This window comes from Gekko japonicus, unplaced genomic scaffold (genome assembly GCF_001447785.1).
Source record: "Gekko japonicus isolate JY-2015 unplaced genomic scaffold, Gekko_japonicus_V1.1 scaffold743, whole genome shotgun sequence".
NCBI lineage: Eukaryota > Metazoa > Chordata > Lepidosauria > Squamata > Gekkonidae > Gekko > Gekko japonicus.
Window position 1 is genome coordinate 538,315 of NW_015167560.1, and position 19,447 is coordinate 557,761.

Here is a 19,447-nt window from a genome sequence, read left to right on the forward strand (position 1 = left end):
AGACTAACACAGCTACCGATCTTGATCTTTCTCTTTAGGATCAATTTTAGAGAGTGAAAGAAAATGCCTAATGGTAGATTAAAATTCCTTACCTACTGCAGGCTTTGGTTCAGGAATTGCAGCTGGTTTAGCTTCTGGAACTTTAAACACAATGATAATAAATAGGTTAATAAAATTGCAGTTAACAGAATATGGCAAAACTTGACAAAAAGTATGAAAATGTCAGAACAACAGACATCACGGCACAGTTAACCAAAGACAATGCTCTTATTTTAACCTCTTTTTTGGGTCACAAAAAAAATTCATTAATGACACCAGGGCAAAACACCCAGCTCAAAAGATAAAACATTAAATAAGAAGAGCTTGATGAGGATAATGACGACAAAGAGATGAGAAACCACGGAAGAATTAGAGATTAGCTAGAAGAATGCTAAAATGATAGTGTTTATGGCTAGCCAATTTGAAAGATTAGCATAGCTCACAGACCAGTGTTTGAGAACAAAGGCCCTTTGAGTTCTAGGCACAAAGATAACAGCACAGCAGGTTTGTACCTTTTGCTGGTTCAGGCACTGGCTTTTCCTCCTTCTTCTTGACCACTGGAACCTCAACTTTCTTCTTTGGAATCTCCGGCACTTTAAAAATATCAGTTTTTATTTTGATAGGTAGTTTTAAAAAACTTGACTTCCTTGAGACATTCATAGAGTTTACTACAACACATATAACTAGCGGGACTTTATCACAGTGAATAGTTTAAATATTTGCCAAGATCAGTGTTGACAAGATGGGACAGCTACAATACGGCTACTTCAGCACACAAGGGAAGAGCAAAGAGGACAATGATTCACAGAATAGAATTTAAAAAATCTAACTTTCTTCAAGCCTTCTTCCACATGAACATTCAGACACAAAGAGTGAATGAAAGGGGTAAGGGAGATGGGAAGAAATTAAATTTAAGCCATGACCCAAAGATTTCATAATATTCATGTTCGGGAACACTTTCAGTATAACACTGGGTGATTGCTTCAAAATTCTGATGTTATGCTGTATTGCAGATACTGAAAAATGGGGATCTCTATCTGCTTAGAGTTACAGGAAATTGATTTGGACTTGTACCTTCAGGTTTCTTAAGTTTTTCAAGTGGCTTAGGTTCAATTTTAGGTTCTTTCTCTTTTTCTGGTTTTGGCTCTGCCTCCTCAGGCTTCTTAACCGGACTTTAAAAGAGAAAGAATTTTGTTTCAAAAACAATGGTGTTGATGAAGAAGAATACTAATAAGAACTGGGTATTTAAATTACATGAGCCAAGATAAGAAACACAAAGTATTCATATAACATATATGTTTAACGATTTTATCGGAAGAAGTGTGGGTGCACACGGAAGCTTATACCCAGAATTAAACTTTGATGGTCTTAAAGCTGCTACTGGACTCAAACTTTGCTCTGTTGCTTCAGACCAACACGGCTACCCACCTGAAAGAATTTTATAGTTATGATTTTATAGTTGTGCAATGATTTTATAGTTGCGATTACTGTAATCTTCTGACTTTGTATTTAGAGAACAACTTCCATCATTATCGCAGACCAATAAACTGATTATCAGCATGGTCTCATAACCTATAATGGGGTTCCATGAAAAAGCCTCTTTGGCCAGAGGATATAGTTAAAACATTGCTTGCTATGGTGTGAGTAGTACTGAGTCTTTTAATCTAGGAAACAACTTGGCATTCAGAACATCCAGATTGTTGTGCGTTGCCGAAGTTCTCAGTAATTTTAGCACAATGAGAATCACTTTTTTTTTAAACAGCAGAAGACCTTTTCTTGATGCAATTGTCTATGAGATTCTCAAGAGAGGTACTATACATAAGTCAAAGCAATTAAGATGGCTGTGGATTGATATGATAATGTAGTTTTAGGGAGAGCATAAATCCTAGGATATTTTGGAACTTGATTCCTACAGATTTTAAAATAAGAACAACATGGCCAAATCGCCATACCTTTTTTCAGAGAAATTTCTTCTTTAGGTGGAGGAGCGGCAGGTTCAGGAAGTTGTCTCCGTGGTTTCAGCCCAGGTGCTTAAAATAACAATTTAAGAATAAGACCACAATCATAACAATAGCCACATAACCAGTATACAGCCACGCACACACACAATCAGTATACAGGCGCTGGATATTTGGTATACAAAATTAGCATCAAGGACTAACAATTAGAAGACAGTTTAAAAAAAATGTTCATTATGAGAAATTCCATATGGGAGAGCTGTATTTTTCTGTTCCGGTGGTTTAGAAGATGTGGAAAAAGCAGCAATCCTTTTAGTTAGTGGTCATGTATTTCTCAATTGCTTTTATCAAAAGAAGGTTTTTAAATGAAAGGTATTTAATGAAAGGTATTTATCCCAAACCATTTTTATCTAAAATATCTGTGTTCTATACCAGCTTTTTAAAAATTATGGCCTTTCTCTCAGGGCAGTGAACAACAATTCCAATATATACATTTGTAAATCAATTAAAACAGTTAAAACAATAAACAATACAGTTTTAGATGGCGCTTACAATGAACTAATTTGTATCCTGCCCCATGAGGGGAGAAGTGAAGGAGGAGCCAGACTAAATAAAAAAATGTTGCTGTCCTCAACCGTAAGCCTGGCAGAATTTCTTTGCCTTACAGGTCCTGAGGAACTTGATTACATCCCACAGGGCCTGTGAGGGTCCTATCACCCTTTCTGAAACTTTAACAGTATTTCAGACAAAAACTTATAACCTCATGAGATTTAAAGATAATGAGTTGGTGATACATAAAAAAACTGTAGCGACAATACAAGTAAGGGGAGGTGGATGATCCAGCTAGGCAAAAATGAAAAGTGAATAAGTGGTGGTTTAGAATTATACTAGAAAACAAGAGGCAGCAAACTGCAGAAGACAGTATTCTGAAATTACAGAATGTCCTATAATGAGGACATTTTCATTGCATGTGGAGAGGATGGAAGAACACAATCAAATAAAAAGTCAGATGGTCTAGTCCAGGGGTGTCAAACATAAGGCCCATGGGCCAGAAACGGCCCATCCAGGGCTCTCACCTGGCCTGCAAGCATTATGTATGGAAATATAAGGTACTCCCCCTTTTATGTACTAGTCTTGCATATGATTAAATACATTTATTGAGGGTTTTGTGGGCTCCCCAGTAAATCAATTGCTTTTACTGCTAGGAATCAATTGCTTTTGTTTAATATAAAATATAATATTGCAAATTGGGTTTGCCTGTGTCCTTTATAAAGTTTATATCTCTGGTATCTGGCATTAAATTTTAGGGCACACATGGCCCAGCCAGACAAAGTGATATTTATGTCAGATCCGGCCCTTGTAACAAATGAGTTCGACACCTCCGGTCTAGACTATTACTTAGGAGTAGGGCTGCCAACCTTGGGTTGGAAAATTCCTGGAAATTTGGGGGTAGAGGTTGGGGTGTGTGTGAGAATAAGGCCATAGAGTCTACCCTCCAGAGCAGGTATTTTTTCTCTGTAGTTTGAATTATCAGTTGTCATTCCAGGAGATCTCCTGGCTCCACCTGGAGGTTATCAACACTACTTAGGAGTCACATAGTCAAGGACAGAACTGCATTTGACTTTGCCCCTCCCATGGTGCCCTATGAGGTAAGAAGATAGCATCTCTAAAATGAGAAGTGATGTTAGGTCACACATCTTGGAATGTTTAAAAATGATGCAAACCAGTGGTCCAGATATCTGTGCATTTTGAGAACCTGCTATTGACCAACAGCAGGAAATAAGGTAGTGTTTTTATTCTGTTTTATCATTATGCAATTCTAAACATCATCAATTGTTACCACAACATGCATGCTTTTGACACCTGCTCCTTTACAGAATTCAATTATAATCCAGAGAACCATAAAACTCATTTCAAGTGCCCAACAGGTTTTTGGACAGCAGTCTAAGATGGCAGACAGCTTGGTCTTAATAAAAGCTTTTGCTTTTGTGTTTCAAAGCCATTTGTGTCCCCACAGGGTCGTTTGTTGTATCAAATAAAATGCCCTCAGTAATACCTCAAGTAACTCTCTGGATTGTGAACTCAAAACATGACTTTAAATTAGTATAAAAATTAATGTTTTGGAAACCTTTCAAGTGTTTAAACTATTATCCTATTATTTAGATGGAAATCCAAAAATCAACTGAACAAGGCATTGATGAATGTTCTCAGTAGATTAACCACTGGTAAGTAGGAACATTAGATGAAAACCATTCAAACAACACTCAGTTAGACTTACATTAATATATTAACAATCACCCTTTCAGGAAAACTATCATGTGTGAATATACATTAGTTATGGAATGGAAGCTTTAATTAGTTATGGAATGGGAGCTTTAAGTAAAACTGTTAATACTCCTTTGGGTTGCTTCGGATACCTTTAAGCTGAACCTTTTCCTCCTTAACCTCCTCTTTTGGTGGGATAGGTACACGGGGTTTTGGTTTCTCAGGTATCTTCTTTTCTGGTACTGGCTCTTTAAATGGTAGATTCAGTGTAAATGTCATTACCAGAATCTCATAGGAAAATGTGTATTGTACCAAAGAAATGAAATCGCTTCTACAGATGCCATTAGTACAACTCCCCCAGTGCACTCCTCTGCTAAGTTAGTCTACTCCAAGCCTCAATGGGCTTAGACTGCAATACTCCAGATAGGATTACACTGCCAGTGATATCAGTACAAAAGTTCCTATCAGTGGCTTTGATCCAATGGAGCATTTTGACAGAACAATTTCTGCCTGCAGAACACAACTTTCTTTCCTCCCCCTCCTGCTGCAGCCTAAGATGTCCCTTGAATTTTTTTTTTGGGGGGGGAGAGGTGTTGTTTAGAGTTGCAGTGGGAGGGGTAAAATCGCTCTGCGGGTAAAAGTCCCTCCACCTGTGGAAATACTGGTCTGGATCCAAGCCAGTAATTTACATGAGAATATCTAAGATGGCAAAATCCAGTCCCTGACACTGAATAGTCATTAGTAAATCTCCAAGTAACTTAAATAGGAAAAGTCCTATAAAGTAAGCATTTGCAAAATCAAATACAAATTATGACCAACACGATACAATTATGGACATCATGGACATAAATTGGGACCATAATGAAAACAAATACACGCACACACAAACAATTAACTTTAAACAAACACACATAGTTTGAACACAGAAGGATAAAGAGGACGTATAAGAGAACTGTGCGCGTTAATCCTAATAATGGACATAAATTGTGACCATAATGAAAACAAATACACTCATATAAACGATTAACTTTAAACAAACACACATCGTTTGAACACAGAAGGATAAAGAGGACATATAAGAGAACTGTGCGCGTTAATCCTAATAATGGAAAATACCTTCAGTGGGAATGATCTCTTCCTTTTCCGGAGTAGGAACAGCTACTGGTTCTTCAATGGTCTCTTTGACATCTGGCTCTTTAAAGAATATTGATAACTGGTATAAGATTGCCATTGTTGAGACAGGATGGCAGGAAGAATTTTGTAGACACATTACAGTTTGGAGACTTCTGACGCACACATCCATAACCACAACCACACAGAACAATGACGTTGTACAAATTTTGTGCATATGCAGGCACTGGGCCCCAAGGAAGACTCTGAAGTTTATCTGAGCACTAGGAGGTCTCTCCATATCCATGATTTTAAAAACAGACAAATAGTAGCTGTAATTTTGACAGTGATCTGTGATCCACATTTCTGAAGGCAATTTTTGATCTTCAGAATAGTATCTAAATTTACCAAAGCAGAAGCTTGATATAGTTGAATGTTTTTTATGAGAATATTCAAGCTCCTATCAAACCTAGAGTTCTTCACAGCCATTACTAGGAAAATATAACACATATTTTGGTTGTCTGATGATTCTGAGAGCTAGCACCCTTAGGGATCAACAAGATTTCGGGGGTATGAACATTCGAGAGTCAAAGCTCCGTTCCCCAGGTATCAAACGAAGGGAGCTATGACCCTGAAAATCTTGTGGATCTCTTCTGGACTTGAATCTAGCTGTTCTATTGCAGACTAACATGGTGATCCTCTGAAGCTGATTCTGACAAAATATTTCATACTTCCAGAAGAAAGTACAGAGTATACTCTCCCTGCGCGTTGTACTCATAGGACCACATAAAACAACAGACCAAACTATGTACACAATACAGGGTGGAGAAGAATAAGTTTTTGTGGACCTGTACCTTTAGCTGGCAACAGTTCTGGCTTTTTAGGCACAGCAAGAGGTACCTTTTCTTCTGGCACAGCTTTCTTAGGCACTTCGGGCACTTTAAAAGAGGGGTGTGTGTGTTTTACTTTCGTGGATATTAATTGTACACATAAACATGTAAACAGAGATCCAAAGATATTCATGTGCTTGTGAACACCTGGATATGAACACATCTCTTTCTGTGCCCCCAACCTCCACCCTGACCCCATCACAGGGATGTCTTTAGCATACAAAAGTATACATATCAGTACAGTTAACAAATCCAACAACAGAGTTAAGTTAGGGATCCTACATTTATAAAAGTTTTGTTAATAAAATCGGGGATTGTTATCCCCTCCATGGGTGATTTCTTGATGACAAAGTACCTTTGGCGGCTGGAGGTTCTGGTTTTTTAGGCGGTACAACAACTGGCTTTTTCTTCTCTGGAACAATTTTCTTGGGCTCCTCGGGCACTTTAAAGATAACATTTCTTTTTTTAACTTTGGGGATTGTTGAAGTAAATGATACCAAACATTAAGAAGAGCTGTAGACCATTCAAGACATGGAAAAACCAAGACTACAAGCTACAGACATATATATTTCCGTACATTCAGACATAACATGCAATACACATTGGAGATCAAATAAACTTTAAGGATTCCAGTCAAGACAGAACAGACAGTACAGAACAAAGTATTTCAATAAATATTTAGGAAGAATAAAGAAATTCTCTTCTTCATATTAGTGTTGACATGTACCTTTAGATGGTGGAGGTTTGATTTTTTTAGGCACAGGAACAGATACTTTCTTTTCAGGGACTTTCTTCGGCACTTCAGGCACTTTAAAGATATTAGTTGATTTGTTAAAAGACAGGAAGATCCATAAGACCACAAGCATAACAGACATTAACTCATACAATTTCAAAATTATCACTTTTCTGGATACTGTTTCCCTATTAGATTCAAGCTTATGATTTTACTACCAGGCAGATAATTATTGGTCTATTTATGACCCCACAATTATTTGCAAATTATTTTGCCAAATCAGAACTTCATTCTTTCTCACAACCTTTCACACATGCACACGCACATATATACACACAACAAATGTGCACGCACAATTTAACTTTAATCTAGAAGACAAATAAATATTTGAATTGCTCAACAGAAAGTTGGCAAAACAATGCTTGCCAAAAGAGAAGAGAAAATCTCTTGTTGCAGAATACGTTATGCCATGTACCTTTAGTGGGTAGATGTTCTGGTTTTTTAGGTACAGTTGCTGGTTCTGTTTCTTCAGGAACTTCAACGGCTTCTGACTCTCGTTCTTCAGGAAGGGTAACAACTTCTAGTTCAGTTTCTTCAGGAAGAGCCACAACCTCTGGTGCAGGTTCTTCAGGCGCCAGAATGGTTTCTTGTTCTCTCAGGTCAACCTCATGAGGCTCAACACTGACATCTGTTATTTCAAAGACGGAAGCACTTTTGGGTTCTTCAAGTGCAGCTATGACCTCTGTTTTTTCAAAAACAGTTACACGCTTTTGTTCTCCTAATGCAAAAAGAGTTTGTACTTCCAGTTCTTCATGTTGCCTGGCACCTTTAACTGGCAAGTGTTCTGGTTTTTTAGAAACAACTTCTGGTTTCTTACGCAGTGCAACAGGCTCTGGTGTTTTAGGTGCAGGGGGTGCTTTTGATTTTTTAGGCACAGCCACAGGCTCTGGTTTTTTGGGCACAGCTACAGGTTCGACCTTTGTAGGTGTGGCAGTAGGTTTTGGTTTTTTAGCCACAGCTGCAGGTTTAAGTTCCTCAGGAACAGCCCTTACTTCTGGTTCCTCAATAATAATAAAAGGTTCGGGTTCTTCAATGGCTTCTGTTTCTTCAAGAATAGTAAAAGGTTCAGGTTCTTCAGCAGTTTCTGGTTCTTCAAGGACACCTTCTTGAGGCTCATAGCTGATCTCACCTATTTCAAAAACCAAAGCACTCTCAGGTTCTTCAAAGGCAGCTATTACCTTAGTTTCTTCAAAAACAGAAACATGTGTATGTTCCTCGAGTGCAAGAATAGTTTCTTTTTCACGATGCCAGGCCCCTTTGGCTGGCAGACGTTCTGGTTTTTTAGACACAGCTTCTGTTTTTTTAGGCAACGCTGCAGGTTGTGGTTTTTTGGGGACACCTGTGGGTTCTGGTTTTTTAGGTACTCCTGCAGGTTTTGTTTTTTTAGGCACAATTTTAGGACTGGGTTCTTCAGGAACAGCAGTCACCTCTAGCTCTTCAAGCTCAGCTGTGACTTCTGTTTCTTCAAGAAGAGAAACGGGTTCTGGTTCTTCAGCTATGGGGACTGGTTCCGTCTCTTCAGGCACAGCAAAACTTTCTAGGTCTTCAGGTGCTGCAAGACGTATTTTTTGTGCTGGCACAGCTTTCTGAAGTACTTTGGGTGTTTAAAAGATATTAGTTTTATTTTAAGAGCTGTTAAAGATATTTAGCTAACATGAAGAAGAAGAAAAAGAATGAAACATAAAGGACGGGGAAACAAAACTAGCATTTATACATTTCTTATACTAAAGTCCACAGATTCTGATGAAGTTATATTAAACCTAGCATTCTGACGGTACTGTACCCACAGTATTGTTTACCAAAGGAACATCAAGCAACAGGGCACAGGCAGGACAAGAAATGTTCAGACATACATTTCATAAACAAATGGAAACTTTTTAATGATTATATTGATGCTAGATGTACCTTGAACAGGAGGAGGTTCTGGTTTTTTAGGGACAACTCGTGGTTCAGGCTTTTTAAGTACAGGAGTTGGTTCTTTCTCTTCAAGGACAGGCTTTTTCGGCTCCTCGGGCACTTTAAAGATATTGTTTTATTTTTACAGTTTTGAATTAAAAGAGCAATGTATCACAAAAGACAGGGCAATCAAAGTTTAAGTAATGAGATTAAAAATTGACAATAGGTGCTTCCATCCTTAAAATACCTGAAACTACAGTTTACTTCATTGGGATAATATTACTTGAGTCGCAAGGACAGAGCTGTCAGATAACATAAAACAAAAAAGCATACTCAAAACAATATATTTGACATACTCCCAAATGCATAGCCAAAAGATGCTAAATAAGCAAGATAATCCGAAAAAGACTAGTTTTTCCTTCATGATTTCATCAAATAATATATACCTTTTGGTGCTGGAGGTTCTCTCTTTTTAAGTGTTGGAAACTTCTCTTCAGGCACAGCCTTCTTGGGTACCTCAGGCACTTTAAAGATATTAGTTTATTCTATTACTAATGCCACGGAGATATATAAAATATTAAAACAAACATTGAAACAAAACACATAGGTAGTAGAAGAAGAGGGGTAGGTTTTTATACCCCTTTCCCATCATCTCCCCCCAACAGGCACCTTGTGAGGTAGGTGGGGCTGAGAGAGTTCTGATAGAACTGTGCCTGGCCCAAGGTCACCCAGTAGGCTTCATGTGATGAAGTGGGGGAATCAAACCCAGTTCTCCTGATTAGAGTCTGCCGCTCTTAACTACTAAGGTAGAAACATTATTGCCTACATTTTACTATAATTTTGTCTCAGCCACTCTACTTTGTTTCATTAAAACAACCATTAATCCAAATTACTAACTAAAACAGAAGGATCAAAGTTATTCTGAGAAATTTCTGGTTTTTAATCATTTCTATGACAGCGTAGAGACTGTTGTGTCTCTTTCCCCCATAAATAACAATTTTCCCCCAACAACGTGTTATAAAGATTATGTTGGATTTAGCCTTTTAAACAGTGATTTAGGAAACAGAGGCTGCCATCACACACACACACACTAAATACCGGCCACTTTCAATGCACTTTCCAAACTGGATTCTTACTGTGTGAACTGGCAAAATCCAGTTGGAAAGTGCATTGAAAGTGGACTGAAAGCAGATTATTTAGTGTGCGTGATCACAACCATTATCATGCTAGATTTTTAGTGTCTTATTGCTATGCTAAGCACTACCCATTAAGGAATATAGTTCTTGATTAGGTATCAGTGGTTCTTAGTGCATGTTTCTGCTTTTTCTGTTTATCAAGTATCTTTCATTGCAGGCAGTCACCTCCAGCTCCTTTTTGTGCCTCAAAGTGTTCCTCCATCTCTCCTTCACTTTCAAAGCCTAATGAAAATTAACTAAATGATATATCCTTTACATAAACTTTAATAGGGTGTTACCCTTAACATCTAGTAACTTTAATAAGTGATGGAAAAGCATGTGCCCCTTGAAAATATCTTGGTTTTGATGTCAACTTGGGACTGCAGAAACAATGGGCACTGCTGAGCACATGGCAGGCCATAAAGCATGGCTAGTGAACTGTGGCCCCGGTCACACGGAGGATTTACCACGGTAGAGGCACGAATGTCGGGTGGAGTATATAGGCACGATCACAAGGACACATCTGGCAAACGTAGCATACCCATCGCTGACCCATAGCATCCACCCAAAGATCCGGAGTTAAAAAATACCCGGGAAAGCCTACTAGCAAACGGTTTGCTAGGGGCCGTCGACAGAATACCTACGTGTGATCGCTCAATCATGCTCCTCTCGCTGTGTTGATGCCCGCCGGAAACACACACCAACAAACAAAACCCTAATTTGCTGCGGCGGCATTTGATCGCATTCTGGCACGTTAAATTGCACCGGCGTGAAAAGCCACGCCTCCCTTCCTGCATTATCTGGCCCATGTGACTGGGGCCTGTGTTTGGTTTGGCATGTCACAAATTGTGCATCCCTGTCTTAGTTGGTGTTCTAACAATGTGACCAGAGAGACTAAAAGAATGTCTTTATAGCCTCTTTGGTATATCCCGGGATCCAACAGTCATACTGTGGGCATGATCCAGCCAATCTCCATGGAAGAGATTTAAGCCTATAGTTAAATTTCCCATGCTTGATTTAACTCAAATGGAACTTTACAAAGAGCTTAACATGTCTGAGTTGAGCCAGTAAATATATTATTGCTCCATCTGATTGACTAATAATAAAGGAAATATCAGATGTTAAGTTTGCGAGAACGAGGCAAAAAAGGGAGTTTTTGTCCATTAAAACTGGTGGGAGTTTTACCACTGATTTCTATATAAGCACCACTGCACCCAGAAATTTTGAGGTCATGGTCATTATTTCAGCATTGACAAATACCTTTAGGAGGGGTAGGTTCTGGTTTCTTAGGTACTTTTTCTTCTGGGATGATTTTCTTGGGCACTTCAGGCACTTAAAAGATATTGATTGGTTTTGAATTTGTGAATATTGAAGATACAAGATTTGAAAACAACAACAGACATAACATGAACACAACACTGAAGATAACATGCCAATATTCTCTTTTACACTATCTGTAAACAGCACAAAGACTTTTTGTTGTCTTCGTTCCACATCCTGTCGTTTCCATTGTCATGTGTCCCTTCACATCTTTTTCCTGTAAAAATATCTAGGTCTCTAAGAGAGCAATCTTAAACAGGTCTACTCTGAATTCTACTATGATCTATTCAATGGGGCTTACACCCAGGAAATTGTCTTTAGGATTGCACTGTGAATTCCTACACATTAATTTCCAACCAATTCCTTAGTCCTTACGTTTTCAGGGATAAATGCTTGATGTTCACATAGTAAGAAGTGGAAATATTGACCTACTTTATACTCATTAGAGTTTTTCATTGAAATATTATTTTAAAATGTTCAACAAATGTAATTTGCCTCCATGCTTTGATCGCTTAATAGATTTCAGGCTATAGTTGATGGATTTAACTGAGTGAAATTTGAGGCCTAGTGATTGACCTAGGAGCTTCATGTTGCAGAGTTGTTGAAGCTAAGCAAAACATGGGCCCAATCGAGAACCTAATTTTGAAAATATAGGCTGAAAATATCCTGAAGATCTCAGAGGACAGAACATTTTGTGCATCATAGAGGAAGACAAAGCAGGACAAAAGATGGATGGTTCATCAGAATCATGAAAGATCCTTCCACGTGATTAGAATTGTGTTGACATGTACCTTTAGCGGGTGGTGCTTCTGGTTCAGCCGGCTTCTTCTCTGGAACAACTTTCTTGGAAACTTCAGGCACTTTAAAATATATTGGTTGGTTTTAATATTTTGAACACAGGATGTAGAAGAAAAGCATCAAGAAATACAATAAAAGGAAACAATGTTTATACAGGAAAAACAACTGATGCTATTTTTGAAGAAATGACCTATTCACAGAGTAGGTGACTGCAACAGTACACAGACATAACAGTATGGGGAGAATTTGAAAGAATTAAACATGGAAAATAAGATAAGTGATTTCAAGTATATTAACATATACCTTTAGGTGCTGGAGGTTCAGGCTTTTTAATCACAGGTACTTTTTCTTCTGGAGTAATCTTCTTAGGAACTTCAAAGAGAGTAAATTATTTTAAATTTAAGATTTCAAAGATGTACGTTCAGCAAAAAAGAAGAATAAAATCAAGAAGGGGAAAAGAAACAGGCTAATATGCATGTAAATTATAAAGTATACCCTCTCATTTTGCCACATATACAAAATATATATTACATATGATTACATGAGAGTATTTTCCACCAAAGAATCCATCAACAAGTTCAGGACAACGGAATCTCCAGGGCTGAATGGGGCCATAGGATTCTTAGCTCATTGAAGATGTTAATTTTCTGCACTTCCCACCTCTGTTCGTATGTCCCAGCACTTAAACTTTGCATGGTACCTCGGTATTCTCAGTCCAACTGGCCCTTCTTTGTAACTACCCTCCTACATTCTGACCGGGATAATAAGAGCTGTTGGATCTTCATTCCTATTTACATCTAGCAAAGTGAACTTTGACTTACAAAAGCTAATACTCCAGAAACTTTTGTTGATCTTTAGGATACTACTGGACTCAAATTTTGTTCTGCTACATAGACTAACCTACAACCTACACCACCTAACACTACAAATGGTAAAATGTAGCTGTTTCAAAAGAGAAGACGCTATTAAATATGCATTCATAAATATTCAGTTATGTGAAAAGAAAACTGATTAATGTTGGCTTGTATCCAACCACACAGAAGGGAGCTCCCGGTTGCCGCCGAAGGCAATGGTAGCCGGGGGCTGGTTTGCCACCGCGGGGGAAGACAGGGCGGCAACAGCCTGGTTGTGGGGTGGGAGGAGCCAGCCTGGTTAGGCTCAGCTCCGCTCCCAGTTGCTGCCCCCCGGAAAAATAATTCCGAGGGTTCTTTCTGGTGGTCAGAAGGGGCTGCAAGGACAGAGAGGAATGTGGGAAAATCCCATTCCATGCATGGGAGCTTGGATGTGTAGAATTGTTACAAAACAAAACAATAATTCTATATGTTTTTCTCAGTTATGAGAAGTACCTTTAGGAGGAGGAGGCTCTGGCTTCGGGGGCTCAGGAACCTTTACTACTTCTTCAGGGACCACTTTCTTGGGCACCTCAGGAACTTTAAAGACAGGGGTTTCTTTTAACAGCATGCCTTTCAAGAATGTTTATAAAACACAAAGAATGCACAGAACTCATAAAACACAGGCACAAAAGAGGTTTCTCTCTCAATTAATTTATCCTTCTGTAGCGAACCAGAAAAAGTGTGACACAGTTCGAGTGTATGTGGGAAAAGATTTTCCCTCTTCTTTTACACATCGTACAATACAAACACCTTCCTTGTCCCTCCTTCATGAAAGAAGTATTAAACATCAATATCCAAAGTGCAAGACAAACTATTTCATTATATTATCAATAAGTACCTTTAGCTGGTGGAGCTTCTGGTTTCTTAGGTTCTTCAGCTGGAACTTTCTTTTCTGGAACAACTTTCTTTGGCACTTCAGGCAATTAAAAATATTAATATACTTTTACAATGTGTAGTCTCATAAACAGACACAAAAAATAATTTGAAATACAGCTCACTCGTCAAATTATTTAAGGATGTGATTCTCACAGAAATATATTCCAATTCTGAGGACATGCAATACATTAATAATGACAGACTTCACTTTTAAAACTATATAGTGCAACTTGTACAACACAGAGCCTTTCTGATCATTCCTAGGTGGACTTAAAGCAAAGGTAAAGGTTTCCCTTGCTCAAAAACCAGTCAAATCTGACTCTAGGGTTGCGGTGCTCATCTCCGTTTCTAAGCCGAAGAGCCAGCACTGTCCAAAGACGTCTCTGTAGCCATGTGGCTGGCATGACTAGACGCTGAGCCACATGGAACGCTGTTACCTTCCCACCAAAGCAGTACCTATTTATCTACTTGCAATTTCTTGCTTTCGAACTGTTTGGTTGGAGTTACTCCAGTCTAAATTCATGGAAATCAACAGGCTTAGACAGAAGTAACTCTGCACACGATAACACTGTTAGTTTCTCAGGCTAACTCATACCTTTAGCAGGTGGAGGTTCTGGCTTCTTTGGCACTGCAACTGGAGCCTTTTCTTCTGGGACAGGTTTCTTTGGCACTTCAGGCACTTAAAAATATTAATTTATGTTAGTGCTATGTATTCCAAGAAATGAGAAATACCATAGCATATTTTAACAACTAGCACAGAGCAGACAGACACCCTCCAACATTAATTATGCAAACATCTTACAGGACACATTTTATTATTAGCATGGCAGCTGCCATTATGATATCGGGTTGGATCCCAATGATAATTTCTGCTCATGGAAGGCACTTCCATGAATGGAATGGAATGCCCTTGCCTTTCCGTTCCTGCTGTAGCCCACTGACTGACATGAACACATGAGGCTTCCTTATACTGTATCAGAACATTGGCCCATCATGGTCAGCATTGCCTACTCAGACTGGCGTCAGCTCTCCAGGAGCTCAGGCTAAGGCTGTTTACATTACCAACCACCTGATCCTTTTAGCTGGATATGCTGGGGAGTAAACCTGGGACCGTCTGCATGCCACGCAAATGCTCTACCATTGAGAACCCTCCCCATTGTCTCCATTGCCCTGAAATGCTGCTTCTGGGGGAGAGAGGACCACCAGGAACAACATGAAGGATGTTTATGTGGTCTGCAGTGAGAAGGGGAAATCAGTGAAAATCACCACCCCCTTTCATTAGCAGACTGTATCTTCTGGAGCCCACCTTTTATATGCATATGAGACTTGGGTCTGAAAGAAATCAAGTATGTATTAAAGAACGCAACGAGGAATGACAAGAATGCATCCTGTGAGTTGATCTTTATAAGATGCCTGTACCTTTAGCTGGCGGTGCTTCTGGCTTCTTAGGCACAGCTACTTTCTCTTCTGGAACAGGTTTCTTTGGTACCTCAGGCACTATGAAAGATAGAGTATTGTTTTTGGTTACCCTTTGCCATAAAAGTAAGGGTTCACACACAACTTTTACGAAACAAAAGAGAAGGAAAGGACAGTGCATCATATAACCTAACCCAGGCTGCAATCCCAAGTGTTTCACATTTAGCATGGCTTATACTATTTAAGGTGATAATTACCAGAGTCGCTACAAAAAGGCAGGCAATGACAAACCACCTCTGTTCCTCTCCTGCCTTGAAAACCCTACAGAGTCGCCATAAGTCAGCTGTGACTTGATGGTACTTTTCACACACGTAATCTTACATACACTGGCTTGGATCCCAGAGATACAAGGCGGAGGGATTTTCCTCCTCTACTGCGGACCATACTGTTCGGCAGGGGTGTTGACCCCTGTCCCTCAAATGCAGCAAGGTATATTTTGGGATGCAATGAGGGCAGTGGAAGACAGAGAAACCCTGTGGATGAAAAGCCCTTTCAGTCACAAAAATCTCCAGCGGAAGCCAACCCACTGGCTTTTAATTCCTACTGAACTCAATGGGATGTGCTCCTAAGAAAATAAGCATAAGGTTACAAATATTCTAACATTAGTGAAAAGGATAGTTTTTTTTTTAATACGCAAGTACGCCTGGATGGAAATGAAAGTCTACTGAAGATAATTAGATTTGTGGATTCCAAATATAAGGCTTGATGATGATAATTGATAAGATAAAAATGGTCAAATATATTTACGGGAACAAAATTGATGCTATTATTATTCTCTCCCCCCCATCCCTCCCTGACTCCTGTTTTATCTGTCATGTGAAGTACCTTTAGCTGGACGTGCTTCTGGTACAGCAGCTGGCACCTTCTCTTCTGGGACCGGTTTCTTGGGCACCTCAGGCACTTTAAAGAAACAGCATTACTTTCTGTTACACTTCAGCATTTTAAAATGTAGGTTAAAGTCTTAAGAATCAGGAAGCACCTTTAGAGGAATATAGAGAAGGTTAGTGGTGATGTCAAATGCCCGTATACAATGGCGACACAATCCAGTGCACATTTATGTGCAAAGTCCCATTGAAATAAATGGGGCTAAAGGGTGGTTAAAGGGTGGTTAAATCTTTGGAGTTTTCAAGAGGGGGGAAAGCCACAACTACATATCTTTTTCTTCAGAATGACACCGTGATTGAGGTGTACCTTTGGCAGGTGGAAGTTCTGGCTTTTTAGGCACTGCAATGGTTACTTTCTCTTCTGTCACAATCTTCTTGGGTACCTCAGGAACTTTAAAGAGATTAGTATATTTTACTTCGAAGAACTTCAAAAGATTTGCAACACAGTATGAAGAAGAAATTAAACAGACAACAAAATGTACTACTGAACAAACAGACAAGGACGCAAGGATATTAATGACTTGGATAGTGAAACTGCATACAGGCATATTCAGTAGGAAGCAAGAAGTGCCCCTCCCGAAAAACACGTTGCTTAGGTACTTCCTCAATGCTTCTAGAGCTGAGGAATGAATCAGTGCTACAGCATCACTTATTTTCAGGTTTCCAAAAGAACTGTCTGAAGAACATTCAGTTCCCATTTGTCCACAGTACTTCTTCCATTTATGTAAGTAATATTTTTCAGTGAAACTTTTGTACTTTCCTGTTATTGAGGGGGAAAGGCTAAACTCAACTGAACCTCTGAAAGACTTTTAAAAGCGCCGTGATAATACCCGTTTTGTTTCAGTCTCTGTGTGAGCTTTCTGACAAACGAGATTTTCATCAAGATTTAATTAAATACTAGCCTTTTCCATTTGATACCACTATTTGACCTTGGGTTTTTTTAAAAAATACTTTAACTGTGTCATCCTAAGTGGAGTTTATTGACTAAAACCACTGGCTTCAAAAGACTTAGAAGGGGCTTGGGATGCCACTGCAAGTTAAGTTTCTTCATAAAGGGAAATACACATTTGTGTCTAGATATAAATGAAGCTACAGATTATACTGACATTTCTGTGGCAGGTAGCATGGAAACTTAAAAAAAAAGATATTAGTTATTTGGTCATCAAGGAAACAAACACATACTCTTGGATTTGTTTTCTTATTTCAATACCTGGCAGAGCTTCTGTTTTTTGGGGGGGTTGTTTTGATTTTTAGGCATGGGAAGAATCACTTACGTTTCTAGGACAGGTTTCTCAGGTACGTCAGACACTTAAAAATATTAGGTAGTGTTAATGGTAAGAATTGAAGAATATAAGTACAACAATATCAAAAAAGACGGAGAGACAAATGGAATATGATGGATGCTAAAGACGATTTTGACATACACAAGATACACAAACATAACCACAAACGCCATACAAAGATGGCTTTTGTTCTCAGCACAAGAAGACAAACACTTATTAAGACATTAGCAATTTTTCTTTCTCCGGATGACATCTACCTTGTGATGGCAGAGGTTCTACAGTCTCAAGCACAGCATGAGGTTCTTGTTTTCTAGTTGTGGCAACCGTCACCATCTTTTCCGGCTCTTGAGCTTTTGCTGTTTCAGGCACAACAGTTACCGGTTTTTTAGGTTTTGTTTGTAATGCCTTCTCTTCTACAACTTCAGCCTCTACTGTTTTAGGCTTTACTTTTCTTGGTTTAGCAAGGGATACTTTCTCCTCTGGCATTTCAGACTCCACTGTTGTAGTATCAATCATCCGCTCATCTGGTAATTCAGGCTCTAGCATTTTAGGCCCCTCAGCAGGTTCTAGTTTGGGGGGTTTAGCTACCCCTTCTTTCTCTTCTGGCTCCTGAGACTTTACTTTTTCAGAAACCACAAGATCTCGCCTTTTGGTTTTAGCTATAGCCATCTTCTCTTCATATACTTCAGGCTGTGTGGTCTCAAACTCCACCACAAATTCTCGTTTTCTGGGTTCGGCAATGACTATCTCCTCTTCTAGCATTTCAGTCTCTGCTGTTTCAGGTAATGCCATACCTTTTTTGGATTTAGCTACAGCTACTCTCTCCTCAGACACTAGAGCCTCTGCTTTTTTAGAAACCACAACAGCTCTCCTTTTGGTTTTTGCTACAACCATTTTTTCTTCAGATACTTCAGGCTCTGTTGTCTCAAACTCCACCACAGATTCTCGTTTTCTGGGTTCAGCAACAACTATCTCCTCTTCTAGCATTTCAGTCTCTACTATTTCAGGTACTGCCATAACTTTTTTGGGTTTTGCTACAGCTACTGTCTCCTCAGACACTAAAGATTCTCCTTTTTCAGAAACTGCAATAGCTCTCTTTTTGGGTTTAGCCACAATGATTTTTTCTTCATACACATCAGGCTCAGCTGTTTCAGGCACCATGACAGATTCAGTTTTTTTTGGTTTGGTAACAACTACCTCCTTTTCTAGTACTTGAACCTCTGCTCTTTCTGGAACTTCAAAGGACTCTTTATGCAGTTTATCTGTGACTACTTCTTCAGGCACTTCAGCATCTACAATACCTCTCCTTTTGGATTTAGCAACAGACATCTTCTCTTCAGATACTTCACGCTCTGCTGTTTCAGGCCACACAATAGGTCCTTTTTTGTGGGGTTTGCCAATGGCTGTCTTCTTCTCAGCAACTTTAGGAGTGACAATTTTTGGTACAGAAATAGGTTCTGATTTGGGGGGCTTAGGAGCAAATCTGTCTTTTGGCATGTGAGACGGTGTTTTTTCAGGTACAGTAGCAGGTTCTACTGTTTTAGAAACTGGTTCTGGTTTTTTAAATTTTGTAACAGCTATCTTCTCTTCAGTCGCTCCTTTTCTTGGCACTTCAGGCACTAAACAAAATTAATTCCTTGTAAGAATTTATAAAACTCTAAAGAACAGCATTAATCTGAACAAAAATTAAGTAATGAAGTATTCTCATTTTCCTGGCCTTTTTGCCTTAAGCATTCCTTGTTGAGACAATGTACCTTTAGTAAGTGTAGTCTCCTGTTTCTTAGGAATGCC

The 19,447-nt window shown here is 39.0% G+C and overlaps 1 protein-coding gene across 1 annotated transcript in view; it reads right to left on the reverse strand.

Annotated features, from left to right (window-relative positions):
* TTN (titin) overlaps positions 1–19,447 on the reverse strand; it is a 343,112-nt gene that overhangs the window by 139,936 nt on the left and 183,729 nt on the right. Inside the window, 24 exon segments of the mRNA XM_015413748.1 lie at positions 93–140; positions 552–632; positions 1,114–1,211; positions 1,542–1,611; positions 1,992–2,069; positions 4,415–4,510; positions 5,379–5,456; positions 6,227–6,310; positions 6,618–6,704; positions 6,990–7,070; positions 7,471–8,649; positions 8,961–9,071; positions 9,398–9,475; positions 11,387–11,458; positions 12,238–12,306; positions 12,548–12,616; positions 13,591–13,674; positions 13,976–14,050; positions 14,609–14,692; positions 15,433–15,510; positions 16,315–16,389; positions 16,681–16,764; positions 17,914–19,275; positions 19,411–19,447. Coding sequence (XP_015269234.1) covers positions 93–140; positions 552–632; positions 1,114–1,211; positions 1,542–1,611; positions 1,992–2,069; positions 4,415–4,510; positions 5,379–5,456; positions 6,227–6,310; positions 6,618–6,704; positions 6,990–7,070; positions 7,471–8,649; positions 8,961–9,071; positions 9,398–9,475; positions 11,387–11,458; positions 12,238–12,306; positions 12,548–12,616; positions 13,591–13,674; positions 13,976–14,050; positions 14,609–14,692; positions 15,433–15,510; positions 16,315–16,389; positions 16,681–16,764; positions 17,914–19,275; positions 19,411–19,447 — 4,258 coding nt within the window.